The sequence below is a fragment of the Microcaecilia unicolor genome, chromosome 7, assembly GCF_901765095.1.
Source record: "Microcaecilia unicolor chromosome 7, aMicUni1.1, whole genome shotgun sequence".
Lineage (NCBI taxonomy): Eukaryota > Metazoa > Chordata > Amphibia > Gymnophiona > Siphonopidae > Microcaecilia > Microcaecilia unicolor.
The window spans coordinates 252,287,892-252,305,840 of record NC_044037.1 but is presented as its reverse complement, the minus strand read 5'-3'; the positions used below and the strand labels follow the sequence as shown (position 1 = coordinate 252,305,840).

The following is a 17,949-nucleotide window of genomic DNA, read 5'->3' as shown; positions in this document are numbered from 1 at the left end:
ACACAGGGAAAGAGCTAAAATTCTTTGAATGTACCGTGCTAATTGCATCCTGGGTTCGTTTTATTCTCTTCATCTCTGGGGTCGCCTCAATAGGTGTTCCTGTCCCGATGTCTTCTTTATATAAAACCTTAATATTCAGAGTCAAAACAACAAGTTAAGTGCAAGAAAATATAAGTGGTACTTTTTTTTTTTTTACATTTCTCAAAAAAATACTAATGTGCTTGATATTGAGTGGCAAAGTTAGGTTTTCTTCATGGACCATACTGTCCCATCTGAAGAAACAATATGTGCCAGGAAAACTCAGACCCTTTTACTGACCAATGTTCAAAGATAAAAGCGTGCGTATAATTTGCATGATGTTAGTGTTGAGCAGTGGTCAGTAATTCCGACTCGGTGTTAAGCCGTTTTTTTTCTAGCGCTGTTCCCTACAGCACCAGAGTCTTGTGCATTGGGCCCTAAATTCTATATCTTTTTTTTTTTTTTGCTTAAATGGATGCTTATGCTGCATGCACCCAGTGTATAAATGTCCATTTCCCTGAATTTTAGTACAAGCTCTACATTGGCAGATTCTGTTCTAAAATACAGGTGAAAATTGAGACGCACTGACTTCTAAAATACCTATCTAAAATAGCACTGAATGTAAAAGGGAAGACAGCTGTTGCTACTGCAGCAACCTATGCTGGCCAAAGGAGTGGTGCTGAAGTAGTCTTAGAGAAGACTTCCCTTCAACTTTTCTGACCAGTGGAAAAAAAAGTGTCAGCTGGGCTTGTTGCCTGTGTTGAGGGTTCATAAAAAACAAAAAGAGAAAAGGGAGGGGGTTATTAATGTGGGCTACTGTTAAGAAGTGTTATATTACTGTTAACTCCAGTTCTTAGTAACTAAGGGGGTCCTTTTACTCAAGCTTAGTGCATGATACATGCTAAGAAATCCATAGGTATAAAATGAGCTTCTTAGCATTTACCTCCAAATTCAATAAATGACACCTAAAGTTGGGTCCAGTATTGATAGCATAGTTGCTGATATGCAGCTTCTAGTTATTGCAGGAGGGTTGACCACAAATAGAGGCTCACTATTGCAGTGGCGCTCCTAGCTTGGATTGCACCCGAGGCAGATCGTCGATGCGCCCCCCCCTGGGTGCAGCACGCCCCCCGCCTGCGAAATTACACCTTCCCCCTCCCGGCAAAATGACACCCCCCCAGGTGCATGTCGCTGGGGGGGGGGGGGTGCTGCGGCGTGCGCCTGTGGGCTCCGACTTCGCTAACTTCCCTCGTTCGCTGCAGTAACCTGTTCCGGGGCAGAGGGAGCTGCAGCAAACGAGTAAAGTTAGTGAAGTCGGAGCCCATAGGCGCGCGCCGCGGCACCCCCCAGCGGTGTGCACCTGGGGCAGACCGCCCCCCCTTGGTACGCCACTGCACTATTATCATGCAACCACTATATTGGACTGAGTGACTCCTGACGCAGGCATCATCGCCAAAACACTGCCGTGTCAAGACCATTTTTGGGACTGATCTTTTATGCCACAAGGTACCTTGTACTTCCCTGTTAGTATTAATCAACTTCTGGAGGATATATGGTTCTTTGCCTTTGTTCTGGACATTTCCTCACTGTTCTGCTTCTCATCTGAAGTTGGGCACACATTTGCATGCCCCAGTTGTAGAACAGCATCAGTTACATAATTAGGTGATTGTTGCTAAATTGTCACTTAATTGGAGATAATTACCAATAAATGGCATTAACAAGAACTAGCTAGTGCTAATTAGCAGTTGCGTGCATAACTGATTTATACTCCTATTCTGTAAACTGAGGGGCTGATATTCAGACTGCGGGAGAACCCAGCTAACTTCTGCGGTCACTGCTAAACCTGGGTATTCAATGTCGGGTCGCTTCCGGTGACCGGCATTGAATATCCGGTTTATTTTTGACAGAAGATAACCGGCTGTGTTGATATTCAGACATAGCCGGTTATCTTCTAAATGGCCAAAGATATCACACTTATTCACGTGGCCAAATATAGCTGTTACAGTGGGGCTGAAAAATCAGCAGATAGCCAGTTGTGTCGGCCAATATAACTGGCTATCTGCTGGCCAATAACTGGTGCTATTCAGCGGGAGATAGCCAGTTATCCCCTGTTGAATATTGCCGGATAGCCGGTTATGGGGCATTTAATTGGTCAGGTGCTGATCCTGACTGGTTAAATAGTTTTGAATATTGGGGGATGAACGCCCAACTTCTCCTATGTGCAACTGCAAAGAGGCAGGGCAGGTCATGGGCATTCTCAGGATTTAGGTGCGGAGTTATAGAATACTTCCATTTTGGAGCCTGACAGTAGTTGGGTGTGAGCATTTACACTAGCCTTTGGCAGGCATAAATGCTCAGGCCTAAAGTTAGGTGTAAAAATGACTTAAATTAATATTCTATAAAGACAGCTCTGTGCACAACTGTCCTTATAGAATTTGTGCTTAATACACATTATCCTGGTATCTAACTTTGGGCACCATTTACTGAATCTACCCCTTAGTACATGCTAATACCATTAGAGCACAATAAGCTTTAATAAAAGGGCCCCTTAGTCTCATTACATAAAATGGAGCCTGTGCTAGCATGAGTTAGTGATAAAAGGACCACTTAGAGAGGGAAATTATCAGTGTGGGCTACCATTAAGATGGATTATTTTACCACTAACTCATGCTATCTTAGCACAGATCCCATTTTATGCAACGAGACCTAGTTACTAATGAATAACCCATCTTAACGGTAGCCCACATTGATAAATTCCCCCCCCCCCCCCCTTAGTCTGTCCAATTGTACTTGGTTACTGTGCTATCATAGGTCTTACTCAAGCCATGGTCTTCTCTCTCTCCATCTCTTCACACAAAGATCCCTTTGTATCTATCCCAAGCATGCTTGAACTCTACCACTGTTTTGGCTTCAATAACCTCTGTTGGAAGTTTGTTCCAGGTCTCCATTACCCTCTTAGTACAAAAGTATTGCATTGCATATACTATTATTATGATGTTAAATAAATTTGATTTCATTCCCTTCAGCTTTATATGATGACCCATTAGCCTTGAATTTTTCATTCTACGGAAAATAATTCCTACTGGTACTTCACTGAAGTCTGCTGGATATTGGAGGCATGAAGGAGTAGCTTAGTGGTTAGAGCATAGGCTTGAGAAGCAAAGGTTCAAATCCCACTGACACTCTCTATGATCTTGGGCAAGTCACTTAACCCCTCTATTGCCTGAGGTACAAAACTTAGCCTGCATATCTTCCAGGGACAGGGAAATATCAACTGTATCTGTACATTCCTTTGCCTTGAACTACCAGTGAAAACACATAAACTAAATCCAAAACAAAACAAAAAAATGTTTATATATCTCCTTCTCCCGCCTACCTTCTAGACTGCATATCTTTAATGCCTGCTGTCTCTATGTATGTCAAGCAGTGTTTTGATGATAGAAATTTAGAAAGGACATAAGTTCCAGGGAGTCAAATCTCAGTTCCCTAACTCTGCATAATATTATTTGGTGTAGATTTTGCAGTACTGCTAATATAACCAGAAGAAGCATAAGAAAAGAATAATGTTGATCTTGTGCCTGATATGTCAAGAAGAAAGACATTACATGCATCACGTAAAAGAACATTTTGTAGGAACGACCCACAGCACACCACAGCTGATGGACACATTCACAAGACAAACAAGGTGCAAAGCACTGATGCTTTCCTAACATCTACACACCAATATTTCCAACATAAACAAAAACAGTTCATCATCAGGTACTTAAGGAAAGAGGAAATTGTCATCTGTAAGCAGTAGCAGTAGGATGACAAGGCTGGAGGTGTTAGCTTGTGCTGTAGCCACTCTAAAGTTATCATGTCACAGGAAAAAAATATAATTATAAAAAAGATATACCGAGCTGAAATTCTTTTGATTTTCTTTAACACGCAGTATTTCTGGTGTGTCTTTCACTACCGTTACTTTTCCTTTAGTGTTTTTGAGATCAAACTGGTACTGTAGCTATAAAGAAAAAATGAGTGACAAAGAATAATAAGATTTTATCAGAGTTACATACACATCTTCTCTTTGGTGAAAATACAGGAAATAAAGAAAACATCTAGCACCAGGAGGCATAAAGATCTGCATGCCGAAGATAAAATTTAACCCTTTAACTACTTCATGTAAAGTTATTTTGACATTTGTATTTATCAAAATTCTAAAGCAGCATAAAGTTATGATAAATCTAGAACTGGAAGAATGATTCACAGTTTTTGAGAGATGATTAGGAATTGTTTGAGATGGTAAAAATCACAGTTGAAGTTTGAATAAAGCAAAATCAAGAATGCTCCATTGTTTATCCTTCGCTTGTTTTCTAAGAAGACTCACTGATAATGCCCAGAAGGCCCAAATCACACTACTTACAATTACAGATGATCAGCACAAAACATATAAAAGTATTTTATTAAAAAAATACTTTTTTAAGGAAATACCAATGCACATTTAAGTCTGAACAAGTAATTTATCATAATTTGGAAGGTCTCTGAAGGTTCCACGTACCCTTCAGTATTAAGGACCCTGTTTACTAAGGCGCACTAGCGTTTTTAGTGCACACTAAAATTTAGCATGTGCTAATGCTAGAGACATCCATATATTCGCATGGGTGTCTCTAGCATTAGCACGCGCTAAAAACGCTAGCGCTCCTACAGTGCGGCTTAGTAAACATGGCCTCTAAGTTTCTACCTTAAAAGCCTCAGAATAGTTAAATGAAACCTTTTAACTCCTACAGAAAGGATCTACTGCTGAGCCAAAGAAGCAACTTCCCTATCTGACCCATCAGGAGATCTTTCACTGCTAAGGCCTTTTCTTATTGGGTCTTAGCTGTTGTTATGACTTTGTTTGCCTGTGAGCACGTTTGATGGAAGACCCGTTTGTCACCTTACTCCTTTCTACTCCCTTCTTCATTATAGCATCCCAGCCGTAAGGATACTTGCTAGATACAAGGAAAAGATCCAAAAAGACAGTACATACGGTGCTGAAGTTCCTTTGGTTCTCACGGACCCTGTGCATCTCTGGTGTGTCCAAGATTGACACATAATAAGGCATGGTTCTCTCTGCATCCTCCTTATACTTTTTCTGTGTATAAAAAAAAAATGCAAAAATGTTTGTGAATTGTGTTATTTGGTGGGCATATGAAAGCTAAATTGCACTGACTAGACTATGACAAAATAAGTCTTTTTAAGTTCAATTTTATTTTATTTATTTATTAGGATTTATTAACCGCCTTTATGAAGAGATTTACCCAAGGTACAGTTTTGTTAACAGCATAATAATAGTAAAATAACCAAGAACATAAATACAATAAATGAGGTAAACTTGAAAAAAGTAGTCTGAAACCTAATAGCAGCACTACCGTGAAACAATATCAAAGAACATACAATTAACACAGATATAATGCTATAAGGGCTCCTTTTACTAAGCTGTGGTAAAAAGTGGCCTGCAGTAGTGTGGGTGTGTGCACCCACTGGGCCATTTTTTACCACAGCTGGGAAAAGGGGCTTTTTTTTAATGGGCCTGGAAATGGGCGTGGACTGCAATTAAAACTAGTGTGCGCCAATTTATGGCCTGAGCCCTTACCGCCACCCATTGACTTAGCAGTAAGGGCTCACGCGCTACCCGCGCAGTAACCGTGCAGCGCACGCCGGCTGCTGATTACTGCTGGGAATGCCCCCGCAGTGGAAAATAGAACATGATTTTCTAAAACAGGATTTGGTGTACGCCAAACTCAGAATTACCACCAGATGCAGGCGCTAGCCTGGCAGTAGTGCTGATCTGGTGTGCGCTACTCACACATCAGCCCTCCCGCGCCTTAGTAAAAGGGCCCCTATATTTGTTTTATGGTCTCAATACAAACAAAAATATTTATTTATATGGTAGAATAAGGTATATACGCAGAGCAAATGCTTTAGATATTAAACTAATATAATAGTAGCACTGGGGAAAATATTGCAGTACATTGTGTAGAACCTTGGTCTTGACTCCTAGTCATTGAGGACCACAAAGTTTAGGTTTTCAGATATAATCCAGAGGCACCTGAATGGATTCATCTAACAGATATTGAGGGGGTTTAGGGGGGTTTGGGCTGTTGGGGGAACCAGTTGTTGAGGGGTTAGTGGGGGGGGAGGGTGAGGGGGGAAGGGTGGGGCGAATAGGGGGGATAAAAGGGTTATAAGCATAATGTTAAAATTAAATTGTTGCATTGTCATGTGCTGGAGCCAATGGCTCGTTGTTATGTTTGAGATGTTATTTCAATAAAAATTCAAAGTTAAAAAAAAAATTCAAAGTTAAAAAAAAATTTTAGGTTTTCAGGATATCCTACTACTACTACTACTACTACTATTTAGCATTTCTATAGCGCTACAAGGCATACGCAGCGCTGCACAAACATAGAAGAAAGACAGTCCCTGCTCAAAGAGCTTACAATCTAATAGACAAAAAATAAATAAAGTAAGCAAATCAAATCAATTAATGTGAACGGGAAGGAAGAGAGGAGGGTAGGTGGAGGCGAGTGGTTACAAGTGGTTACGAGTCACTTGGATTCCAAGTGAATATTCATGACATAGATTTGCATTCCTACTACCTCCATTGTGTGCGAATATTTCTCATGCATATTTATTAGTAGTATTCAAAAAAACGTGGCCTGTTGGCAGCTCTCGTGAACAGGGAGTGAAGACCAAGGGCGTAGAAAACCTTAACATTTTTTTTTTACTTTGTGGATGAATTTACAGTTATAAGTCAAATATCTACATAACATTGAAAAGGAATACAGGAAAGGCAGAATCAAAAAGTAAAACCAAATAGAGAAATAAATCTAATTCCCATATTCCCTCAAGTACACAATATAAATGAAGTCAAGGAGTCTATTAGGAAATTTTAAAAAAGGAACCATTCACATTCTGAGAGATTTAACATCTACGCTAAACAAATACAAGCCTTCCACGGAAGTTCATAAACCTCCAAGCCCCTAACCCTAATATTGTGAGGCTGCTTCTAGAGGTCACAATGGCCATTTTATGGCAGAGCCATGACAACCAGGACTATCAAAGGTAAACCCTGGGGGGGGGGGGGGGGGGGGGGGGGGCTACAGGGGGTCTGGTCAAGGGCTTTTCTTGTTTTCAGGTGGGGAGAGTAGATTAGGATCGGGGGAAGGGAGGGGGGACTTGGAGGGCTGAGGGCACCTGCTTCTCCTTATGTGGGTCCCAGCTGATATTCAGCCAGGGCCCACATAACTACTACTACTACTACTATTTAGCATTTCTATAGCGCTACAAGGCATACGCAGTGCTGCACAAACATAGAAGAAAGACAGTCTCTGCTCAAAGAGCTTACAATCTAATAGACAAAAAAAAATAATAAAGTAAGCAAATCAAATCAATTAATGTGAACGGGAAGGAAGAAAGGAGGGTAGGTGGAGGCGAGTGGTTACAAGTGGTTACTAGTCAAAAGCAATGTTAAAGAGGTGGGCTTTCAGTCTAGATTTAAAGGTGGCCAAGGATGGGGCAAGACGTAGGGGCTCAGGAAGTTTATTCCAGGCGTAGGGTGCAGCGAGACAGAAGGCGCGAAGTCTGGAGTTGGCAGTAGTGGAGAAGGGAACAGATAAGAAGGATTTATCCATAGAGCGGAGTGCACGGGAAGGGTGTAGGGAAGGACGAGTGTGGAGATATACTGGGGAGCAGCAGAGTGAGTACATTTATAGGTTAGTAGAAGAAGTTTGAACAGGATGCGAAAACGGATAGGGAGCCAGTGAAGGGTCTGAGGAGAGGGGTAGTATGAGTAAAGCGACCCTGGCGGAAGACGAGACGGGCAGCAGAGTTTTGAACCGACTGGAGAGGGGAGAGGTGACTAAGTGGGAGGCCAGCAAGAAGCAGATTGCAGTAGTCTAAACGAGAGGTGACAAGGGTGTGGATGAGGGTTTTGGTAGAGTGCTCGGAAAGAAAGGGGTGGATTTTACGGATGTTGTAAAGAAAGAAACGACAGGTCTTGGCAATCTGCTGGATATGAGCAGAGAAGGAGAGAGAAGAGTCAAAGATGACCCCAAGGTTTCGAGCTGAGGAGACAGGGAGAATGAGAGAGCCATCAACAGAAATAGAAAACGGGGGGAGCGGGTTTCAGCTGAATATTGGCTGGAACCCACATAAGATCCAGTGGCCAGCACATTCTGGCATGACCCTAGATAATCAATGCCAGTGTCTGGACATGGCCCAGCACTGAATTTATACTTGGTCATAACATAAAACATAAGAACACAGCTTTGCCATACTGGGACAGACTGAGGGTCCATCAAGCCCAGTATCCAACAGTGGCCAATCCAGGCCACAAGTACCTGGCAGGATCCCAGAACAGTAAATCAGATTTTATGCTGCTTATCATAGAAATTAACAAAATTGTAAGTTTTATGTTAAATTGTAACTGCTGTATACCTTCTTGTGTGAATCTCTTCATAAAGGCAGTTAATAAATCCCAATAAATAAATAAACATCAGTCAGAGAATTGCACACCATAATGTAATCTGTGGAGGACTAGCCTAGTGGGGACATGGGATGGGAGGGGAGGGCAGGGGAGAGAGGAGACATGCTGGACATGGATGGAGAGGAGGGAGGACAGGAAGGAGATGCACATGGATGGGAGGGGAGGGCAGAGGAGAGAGGAGAAATGCTGGAAATGGATGAGGAGAGTAGGAGATAGAGGAGAATTGCTGGACATGGATGGATGGAGGAGTTGGCGGGGAGAGAGGAGAAAATGCTAGACTTGGATGGAGGAGAGGGGAGAGAGAATTATTGTTTTATATGGATACAGGGGAGGGAAGAGAGCGGAGAAATGCTGGACATGGATGGAGGGGAGGAGGAGAGAGGAGAAGTGCTGGACATGGATGGAGGGAAGGAAAGAACAAAGAAGAAGATGCACATGGGTGGAGATAAGGGAAAGGGAAGAGAGGAGAAAAACTGCACATGGATGGAGAAACTAGGCAAAAGCTGGATCCACGTTATACCTCCTCCAGTCAATTCCACGGAGGAGGACCCAGCTTTTACTTATGGATGTAGGGCAAGAAATGAAGAAGAAAGGAGGAAAGTAAAATAAATGGAAAGGAAGCCCTGGAAACGGTTTTAAGAGAACAGATAGAGAGCAGCAGAATCAGATACTGTGACCAATATGGATAGAAAAGCATAGTCACCAGGCAACAAAGGTAAAAAAAATCATTTTATTTTCATTTTAATGTTTGGAATATGTCCAATTTGAGAATTTATATCTGCTGTCTTATTTTGCACTGGGTATACTGGAGCTGTAACAGCTTACATAAATTATTTATAATGAAAAAAATCACGTTATTTTTTTCTCCTATACTAGTATAATATTTTCAATGATGTCTGTTTATATGCGCCATGGCTGGTATAAGGGGTGGAGCCACATGTGGTGACCCCGCCCATAATGAGTATCGGCACCTTTTTTTCTACAAAAAAAGCACTGGATACAAGTAATGCCCTCCTGTGGGAGGTGGTGGAGATGAAAACGGTAATGGAGTTCAAACATGTGTGGGATAAACACAAAGGAATCATGTTTAGAAGGAATAGATCCACAGAATTTTAGCCGAGAATCGGTGGCAACACCGATAATTGGGAATCAAAATCAGTGCTGGGCAGACTTCTACGGTCTGTGCCCTGATCGTGACTGAATAGATATGGATGGGCTGGAGTGTAAATTTTGAGGGGCTTCGACATTAGATTCAGAACGTTCAGTACAATAACAGTGCTGGGCAGACTGCTACGGTCTGTGCCTTAAGTATGGCAAGGACAAATCAAACTCGGGTATTCATATAAAGTACGTATACCATGTAAAATGAGTTTATCATGTTGGGCAGACTGGATGGACTGTACAGGTCTTTATCTGTCGTCATTTACTATGTTACTACAGACACCCATATGTTCCTATGATAAAACGCTAGTGTGCCTTTGTAAAAGGACCCCCTTAACCCTCTCTTGCCCCAGGTACAAATAAGTACCTGTATATAATATGTAAACCACTTTGATTGCAACCACAGAAAGGTGGTATATCAAGTCCCATCCCCTTTCCCTATCCCTAATTGCAGCTGCAGCTCTCATACGAAAGCATAGCACTTAGGCCAGTATTATGCACACCAGCAGCAGTACCTATATCAGAGCACTGCATGCCCTAAAAACACACAAACAACAGCATGCAGAGAAGGAGATGGTTCCTGAATTGCTGTCTTGCAGTACCGTAGCGAGGGCTAATGGCACCCGGGGTGGGTCGCCGCTGCGCACCCCCCCGGGTGCAGCACGACGCGACCCCCCCTCTGTGGCGCACCCCCCTCCAGACCGCAACCCCCCCCCGGACCGCATTCTTACCTGCGGGAGGACCGATCCACCCCGAGTGCACGTCACTCGGAGCTGCATCGGCCCCGCTGGTTCCCTGCTCTCTCTGCCCCGGAACAGGAAGTAACCTGTTCTGGGGCAGAGGGAGCAGGGAACCAGCGGGGCCGGCACCCCCCGAGCACGTGCACCCGGGGCGGACCGCCCCTCCCGCCCCCCCTTCCTACGCCACTGCTGTCTTGCCATTGGATTGCCTCCCAATTGCTAATCTCAGGAATGCTGCAGATTGCCAATATACATCAAGATTACTTGGTATTTAAATCAGGATGTTGGAACAAATTTTCCCAAATCAAGAAATCCAAAAGACCAGTTTATACAGTTGAGAGGCCATTGCTTGTTGAAAGAGAGGGCAGACACTGAGTATCTGATATTTTCCCACACATTATTTTGGCCAGATTATGTGCAACTAATCTTGCTTGCATTTCCTTCACATATTCCCTGAGATGTGATTCATTGGATCCCTTAGCTTCTATCATATACTGCAGGTGTCTTCTCTTAAAACAAAAGAAGTGGTTTAGCTTTCCAGCTCTCTTCCTGTTCTGTCATTTTTTGTTGGGTTCTGTCCGTTTTGCATTTGTCATATGTTGGTAAACAACTGAATATACAAAGACCACTATTCAGAGCCTACTGGATGTCTGCTTTAAAATCACTCATGAACGCATCACACATGTATTAATGTTTTACTTACCTTGCTGGAAAGGTTTTTGACCTGCTGAGCATGAATGATTTCTGGTGTATCAACAACAGTAGTATAGTTGGCTTTGTCCACTTCTGCCAAATGCTTGTACTTAATCTGGAAGAAGAAATAACATGATAAAGGATTGATATTATTCTTAATCTTGTGTTGGTCTCCTTTGAGTAATGAAGAAGACCTGGGTGTATTCTATAACGATGCCCATAGTTTTTAGAAATGCCCATGACCCTCCCATTCCATGCCTATGGCCACAACCCCTTTTCTACTAAATGCCTTAGAATTTCCATGCATTGCTGTACAGAATACGCTTAGTTGTGCACGTAAATTCTAATTAATGCCAATTAGTGCCAATAATTGTTTGTTAATGATCAATTATTGGTGCTGATCGACTTGTTAAGCTCATTAAATTGTGCGCACAATACAGAATATGACCAGAATTAAGTGCAACTCTAGTTGACATATACAGAATCTGAGGGGTGGTGACAAAATAGCATGTACTTTCTTGCGATGTACTTGTAGATGTGATGTGGAGTACAGCACAGCGCAAAGAGTACACACATTCTTTATAAAATATGCGTGATCATTCTGATTGTACATGTGTAAATTTACACCAGATTCTAAGCTGGTATAAATGTCTGTGGCTTCAATCTAGCCATGATTTTTGCCAGTATATTCCTGGTATTTTACAAAGACACATGGGGAAGCTTGTGGGGCTCATTTTCAAAGCTATGTAACTTTGTAAGTCTAAGTGCTTTGAAAATATGCCTCCATGTGTCTTTATAAAATGGGCTGAAAACAAGCACCTACCTTAACTTCACACATAGGCAATTTGTTATAAAATTACCACAACATGCTTGTGAGAGACACCGCCATTAGCACTGCATCAGGGTTTAAAAGCCTTTTCAAAAATCAATTCCCAGTGCCTCTTTTCCCCAGCACAGACCTGGCTTGCAATATCAGTTGCGTTCCTGGCTCTCATGAAGTCTGGGGTTTCCAAAGCAAGGCCTGATAGACCTCGTCCTTTGATTTCCAGCTCCAGTGCTTTCTTGTATTCTTTCTGCAGAATATAATTATAGCTTATTGAAAACAAAAAAAAACGCACAGAGGTAATGTTCATGAGGAGCTGCTGTCTGATAGCTGTGTTAGTTTACCTTCAAATAACATTTTTATACACTTAAGCCTACCTAATGTATGACTTTACTAGTTTAATTATGATATAAATCAATCTGCGATATACATTCATGCTTTGATCATTACTGCCCTATATTAAAGGAATACCCTACAAAACACTTTGGCTTACAAAGCTGCAATATGTGATTACCACAGCAAAAATGTCTTTACCGTGGACGCACTGAGGGGTCCCACTGTAATTTGGGATGTGCACGTGCTACCCACATGCTAAAAAAACAAAAAATTATTCTTTAGCACTGGTGGCAGGTCTGGAGGCAAAGAGTGGGCGTGTTCTGTGCTAATCAGCGCATAGGCATTGTCAAGCGCTAACTGATTAGCGCAGATTTAGCACGAGTCCCTACTGCTAAACCTGTGCTAAGAAATGGGTTTAGCACATTTTAATGTGAGACTTTTCAGTGTGCTAAGCTCATTTCTAGTGTATATCTGAGTAAAGTAGTGTGGTAGCTGTGTTGGTCCACTTTTAAAGGCAATAAAATAAAAAATAAAAGCAAAACAAGAAAAGAAAAAAAAATACCTTTTTTACTGGACTAAGGGGCCCTTTTACTAAGCTGCGTAAGGGCCTACGCTCATGCAGCACAAGCCAAATTGGCACTACTGCCTGGCTAGCACTTGAGCCAGCGGTTATTCCAAATTTGGCGCACGCCAAATCCCGCAGTACAAAATTATTTTCTATTTTCTACTACGGGCTGCTTACCCGGCAGTAAACAGCAGTTGGTGTGCACTGCATGCTTACCATGCGGGTAGCGTGTGAGACCTTACCGCTAGGCCAAAAATGGACATGCGCTGGTTTCAGTATTAGTGCATGTCCATTTTCTGGCCCCTTAAAAAAGCACTTTTCCCAAATGTGGTAAAAAATGGGCCAGAACACACCTAAAAAATGCATTCACACTACCGCAGGCCACTTTTTATCATGGCTTAGTAAAAGGGCCTCTTAATCCTTAAAATATTGGATTTAATTTAATCCTTAATCCCCCTGTTTACTAAACTGTGCCAGCTAGCTGCATTGGCATTATCATGCAGCAGCTGCTAGCACGGCTTAGTAAACAGAGGGGTAAAATAAGGATTTTTTTCTTTCTGTAGGTCCCGTGCTAATATTTCCATTAGCGCATGAGATCTGCAAAAATATTAACACAGGAGTACTTGCCACCTCCTGTTTAGGAGGCATTAACCCCCTAATTCTCAAAAACACACCTTGAGATTTGCACATAAATTTGGGTGCACACAAATTGTGCACACATCTTGACTGAATATACCAATTAACGCCAATAATTGGCATTTAACAATCAATTACTGGTGTTAATTGAAAACAATTAACATGCACACATATGATTTTAGACACGTGATCCACGCCTAAATTTTATGCATGTCCCAGAAAAGTGGACGTAGAAATGGGAGGGTCATGGATGTTTTGGATTGGAGCAGGGGGGTGCATTCCATTTACATAAGCAATTGTAGAATAAGGGATCTCTGCATGTAAATTGAGGCATGGGCATTTGCACCACATTTTCATTGGTGCAAATGGATGCACCTAAATTTATGCATGACCCCTGCACTTAAGTGCTATTCTATAAAGCGCGTCTAACTTTAGACACAGCCTGTAAGGGTTTTTTTTAGGCACAATTTTATTGAATCTAACCCAAAGTGCTCCTGCATTAAGGGCCCTGTTTACTAAGTCGTGCTGTAGGCGCGCACACGCTAAAAATTAGTGTGCTAATGCTATAGACACCCATACATTCCTGTGTCTCTAGTGTTAGCATGCTCTAATTTTTAGCGCACACTAAAAAGTTAGCATACCTACTGTGCGGCTTAGTAAGCAGGGTCCTACTACTACTACTACTACTTAACATTTCTAGAGCGCTACTAGGGTTACGCAGCGCTGTACAATTTAACAAAGAGAGACAGTCCCTGCTCAAAGAGCTTACAATCTAATAGACAAGTGAACGGTCGGTCCGATAGGGGCAGTCAAATTGGGGCAGTCTGGATTCACTGAACGGTAAGGGTTAGGTGCCGAACGCAGCATTGAAGAGGTGGGCTTTAAGCAAAGACTTGAAGACGGGCAGGGAGGGGGCTTGGCGTAAGGGTTCAGGAAGGTTGTTCCAAGCATAGGGTGAGGTGAGGCAGAATGAGCGGAGCCTGGAGTTGGCGTTGGTGGAGAAGGGTACTGAGAGGAGGGATTTATCCTGTGAACGGAGGTTACGGGCGGGAACGTAAGGGGAGATGAGGGTAGAGAGGAAGTGAGGGGCAGCAGACTGAGTGCATTTGTAGGTAAGAAGGAGAAGCTTGAATTGAATGCGGTATCTGATCGGAAGCCAGTGAAGTGACCTGAGGAGAGGGGTGATATGAGTATATCGGTTCTGGCGGAATATGAGACGTGCAGCAGAGTTCTGAACAGACTGAAGGGGGGATAGATGGCTAAGTGGGAGGCCGGTGAGGAGTAAGTTGCAGTAGTCCAGGCGAGAGGTAATGAGAGCGTGGACAAGAGTTCGGGTGGTGTGTTCAGAGAGGAAAGGGCGAATTTTGCTGATGTTAAAGAGGAAGAAGCGACAGGTCTTGGCTATCTGCTGGATTATGCGGCAGAGAAGGAGAGAGAGGAGTCAAAGATGACTCCGAGGTTGCGGGCAGATGAGACGGGGAGGATGAGGGTGTTATCAACTGAGATAGAAAGTGGAGGAAGAGGAGAAGTGAGTTTTGGTGGAAAGACGATAAGCTCGGTCTTGGACATGTTCAGTTTCAGGTGGCGGTTGGACATCCAGGCAGCAATGTCGGATAAGCAGGCCGATACCTAAGTCAGCATTATCCATTTAGCGCATGCTAATGCGAACATACTAGCTGGATATGCATCCATAGCCATTCCCACCCATGACATGCACCCTCCTGAAAAATATTTAAAAAAAAACAAAACAAAAAACAAATAGGATGTGATTAGTGTGCAGTAACAGGCAAATTACTGCAAAATGCTTTAACACATTTTTCGATAAGCCTTTGTTCCCATGTTAAGCGCATATTAGCGCTTAATGCAGTTTAGTTAAAAGGTCCCTTAAGAGCTTTCAAAGGTTGGTATGTATGATACAGAAATAGTATAGTACAACAATGACAGCCCCTATAAAACTGGGAAAAGCTTGTTGGTTGTAATGCAGTCAAAGTGCATGTTCTGTTTTTAACAGAGACAACAAAATTTAATTTATGACTTAGTATACTGCTCTGATAAGCCAGACAAATTTTTATCAACTAAAGTAGTTACTGTGTATTTCTTAATATGGAAACCTTCTTAATATGGAAACCATTTAACATGTGTAGCAAAAGTCCAACACACAGTCCACCTGATATTCAAAACCATTTAACCGGCCAGGAACGGTAATTGGCCAGTTAAATAGTACTTAGCCGGCTATCTGGAGAGATTCAATGGAAGATAGCTGATTGTCTCCTGCTGAATATTGCCGGTTAGAAAATATACGACGGTTTAATTTGTCTACTCACTGCTTCATACAATCTCAACTCGAAACTATGTTCACGTGAGTATGCAATGTGTTTTGTTGTAATGGGGGAAATGGTCTCAACAGTCACTGGGATATGCTACTCAATAGCAGCTTGCAACATGACGGCAACAGTGAAGGACGGATAAGCAGGCACACATCGGTGTAGGTCCCTTGAAAAAGCAGTAGGGGATCAGTCACACCTTCAGTTAAGAGTGACCATCACTGATAAGTGCACATCAGTTGCTGAATATTATTTTTGAGTACTATCTCAGCATCCCTTTCATAAAGTAAAGAGTGGATACCTCTACTATTGATTTAGTATAAAGGAAAAAAAAAGAAGTAAAAATTACCACAAGCATTACTATAAATGAAGAAGTAGGTAGGAGGGGGTTCTTTGGTCAGTGATGATCAGAGTCACAGATGGGATTCCTACACTTTGCAAACTGCTATTGAGTAGAATATCCCAGTGACAGTTGAGACCATTTCCCCCATTACAACAAAATACATTGCATACTCACGTGAACATAGTGTCTACTTTCGAGTTCAGAATATTGCTGGTTAGCAGTTACAGGATAGCTGGATATATCGCACAATATAACACGCTATCCACCAATTTTTAGCATGGGTTTGGCAGCCATCTTTGACCGGTTAATTTCAAACCGCTGAATATCTGCCAAAAATAAACTGAATATTCAGTGCCGGTCACCAGAAACGGTCCAGCATTGAATATCCAGCATTAGTGCCAACTGTAGGAGTTAGCCAGGTTAACTCCCATGGTCTGAACATCGACCCCAGTATCTCTTGAGAAATGGGAGGTATGTTAAGCCAGAACACAGTACTGTATTAGAGTTGGTCAAGAATGAATTAAATTATAGTGCTATATTCAAAAACAATGTCTTTTGTACTTTTCTCGTATTTACATTTTGGCTTTTCGGGGCAGTATAATGGCCTCAATATAAGCAAACTTAGAAATTTACAGATGCACTTTTAGTTCTTCAGTGTCCATAAAACAGCATATGTAATAAGGATTTCACATATTATCATAAGAATAATAGTATTTTCAGTTTTCTAGCACAGTTTTTCTCTGCAGGGAATTCAAAACTGCATTCGTTTGTCCTGTGGTTTAACTGGATGACAGATTCTTCTTAAATGTTAGTGTACCCCAACTGGCTTGTTGGCCTACCTCATTCAGGATCTGAGTTGCATTCTTTGCTCTCAACAAGTCAGGAGTGTCGTCTATCACAGTAAGACCTTTACCTCTGATAGTTTCATCGAGATCCCTCCTGTATTCTTTCTGTAGAACAAAGTAAACAAAGAAACTGCAGGAGCAGAACTCAAATATATTCCTGCTGCATTTTTTTTTTGCATTAAACAGAAAAGGCTCAACAATTTTCAGAATATGAAAAGGCATAGGGAGGACTTCAATAAATAGCACTCAGAGTTAGGTGCTGGGTGATCTGTGCTAAGCTAATATTCTGTAAAGGGAGCTCTGTACAGAATGATCTTTATAGAATACTAGTTTAGCATGCATTTTTCCCTTACTCCCCCAGTGGTCACCAACCCCCTCCCACCCCCCCAAAAAAATTAAAAAACATTTTTTCCAGCCTCTATGCCAGCCTCAAATGTCATACCTAGCTCCATCACAGCAGTACGCAGGTCCCTGGAGCAGTTTTTAGTGGGTGCAGTGCACTTCAGGCAGGCGGACCCAGGCCCATCCCCCCTACCTGTTACACTTGTGGTGGTAAATGTGAGCCCTCCAAAACCCACCCAAAACCCACTGTACCCACATGTAGGTGCTTCCCCTTCACCCCTTAGGGCTATGGTAGTGGTGTATAGTTGTGGGGAGTGGGTTTTGGGGGGAGTTTGGGGGGCTCAGCACCAAAGGTAAGGGAGCAATGCACCTGGGAGCAATTTGTGAAGTCCACTGCAGTGCCCCCTAGGGTGCCCGGTTGGTGTCCTGGCATGTCAGGGAGACCAGTCCACTATGAATGCTGGCTCCTCCCATGACCAAAGGGCTTGCATTTGATTGTTTTTGAGATGGGCATCCTCGGTTTCCATTATTGGCGAAAACCGAGGTCATCCATCTCTAAGGTCGACCATCTCAACATTTAGGTCGACCATCTCTTAGGTCGACCTAAATGTTGAGAT

The 17,949-nt window shown here is 42.4% G+C and overlaps 1 protein-coding gene across 1 annotated transcript in view; it reads right to left on the bottom strand.

The window, feature by feature from the left end:
- Window positions 1-17,949, bottom strand: part of NEB (nebulin) — a 424,680-nt gene that overhangs the window by 45,334 nt on the left and 361,397 nt on the right. The window contains 6 exon segments of the mRNA XM_030209286.1: window positions 35-127; window positions 3,914-4,018; window positions 5,027-5,131; window positions 11,129-11,233; window positions 12,078-12,191; window positions 16,985-17,095. Coding sequence (XP_030065146.1) covers window positions 35-127; window positions 3,914-4,018; window positions 5,027-5,131; window positions 11,129-11,233; window positions 12,078-12,191; window positions 16,985-17,095 — 633 coding nt within the window.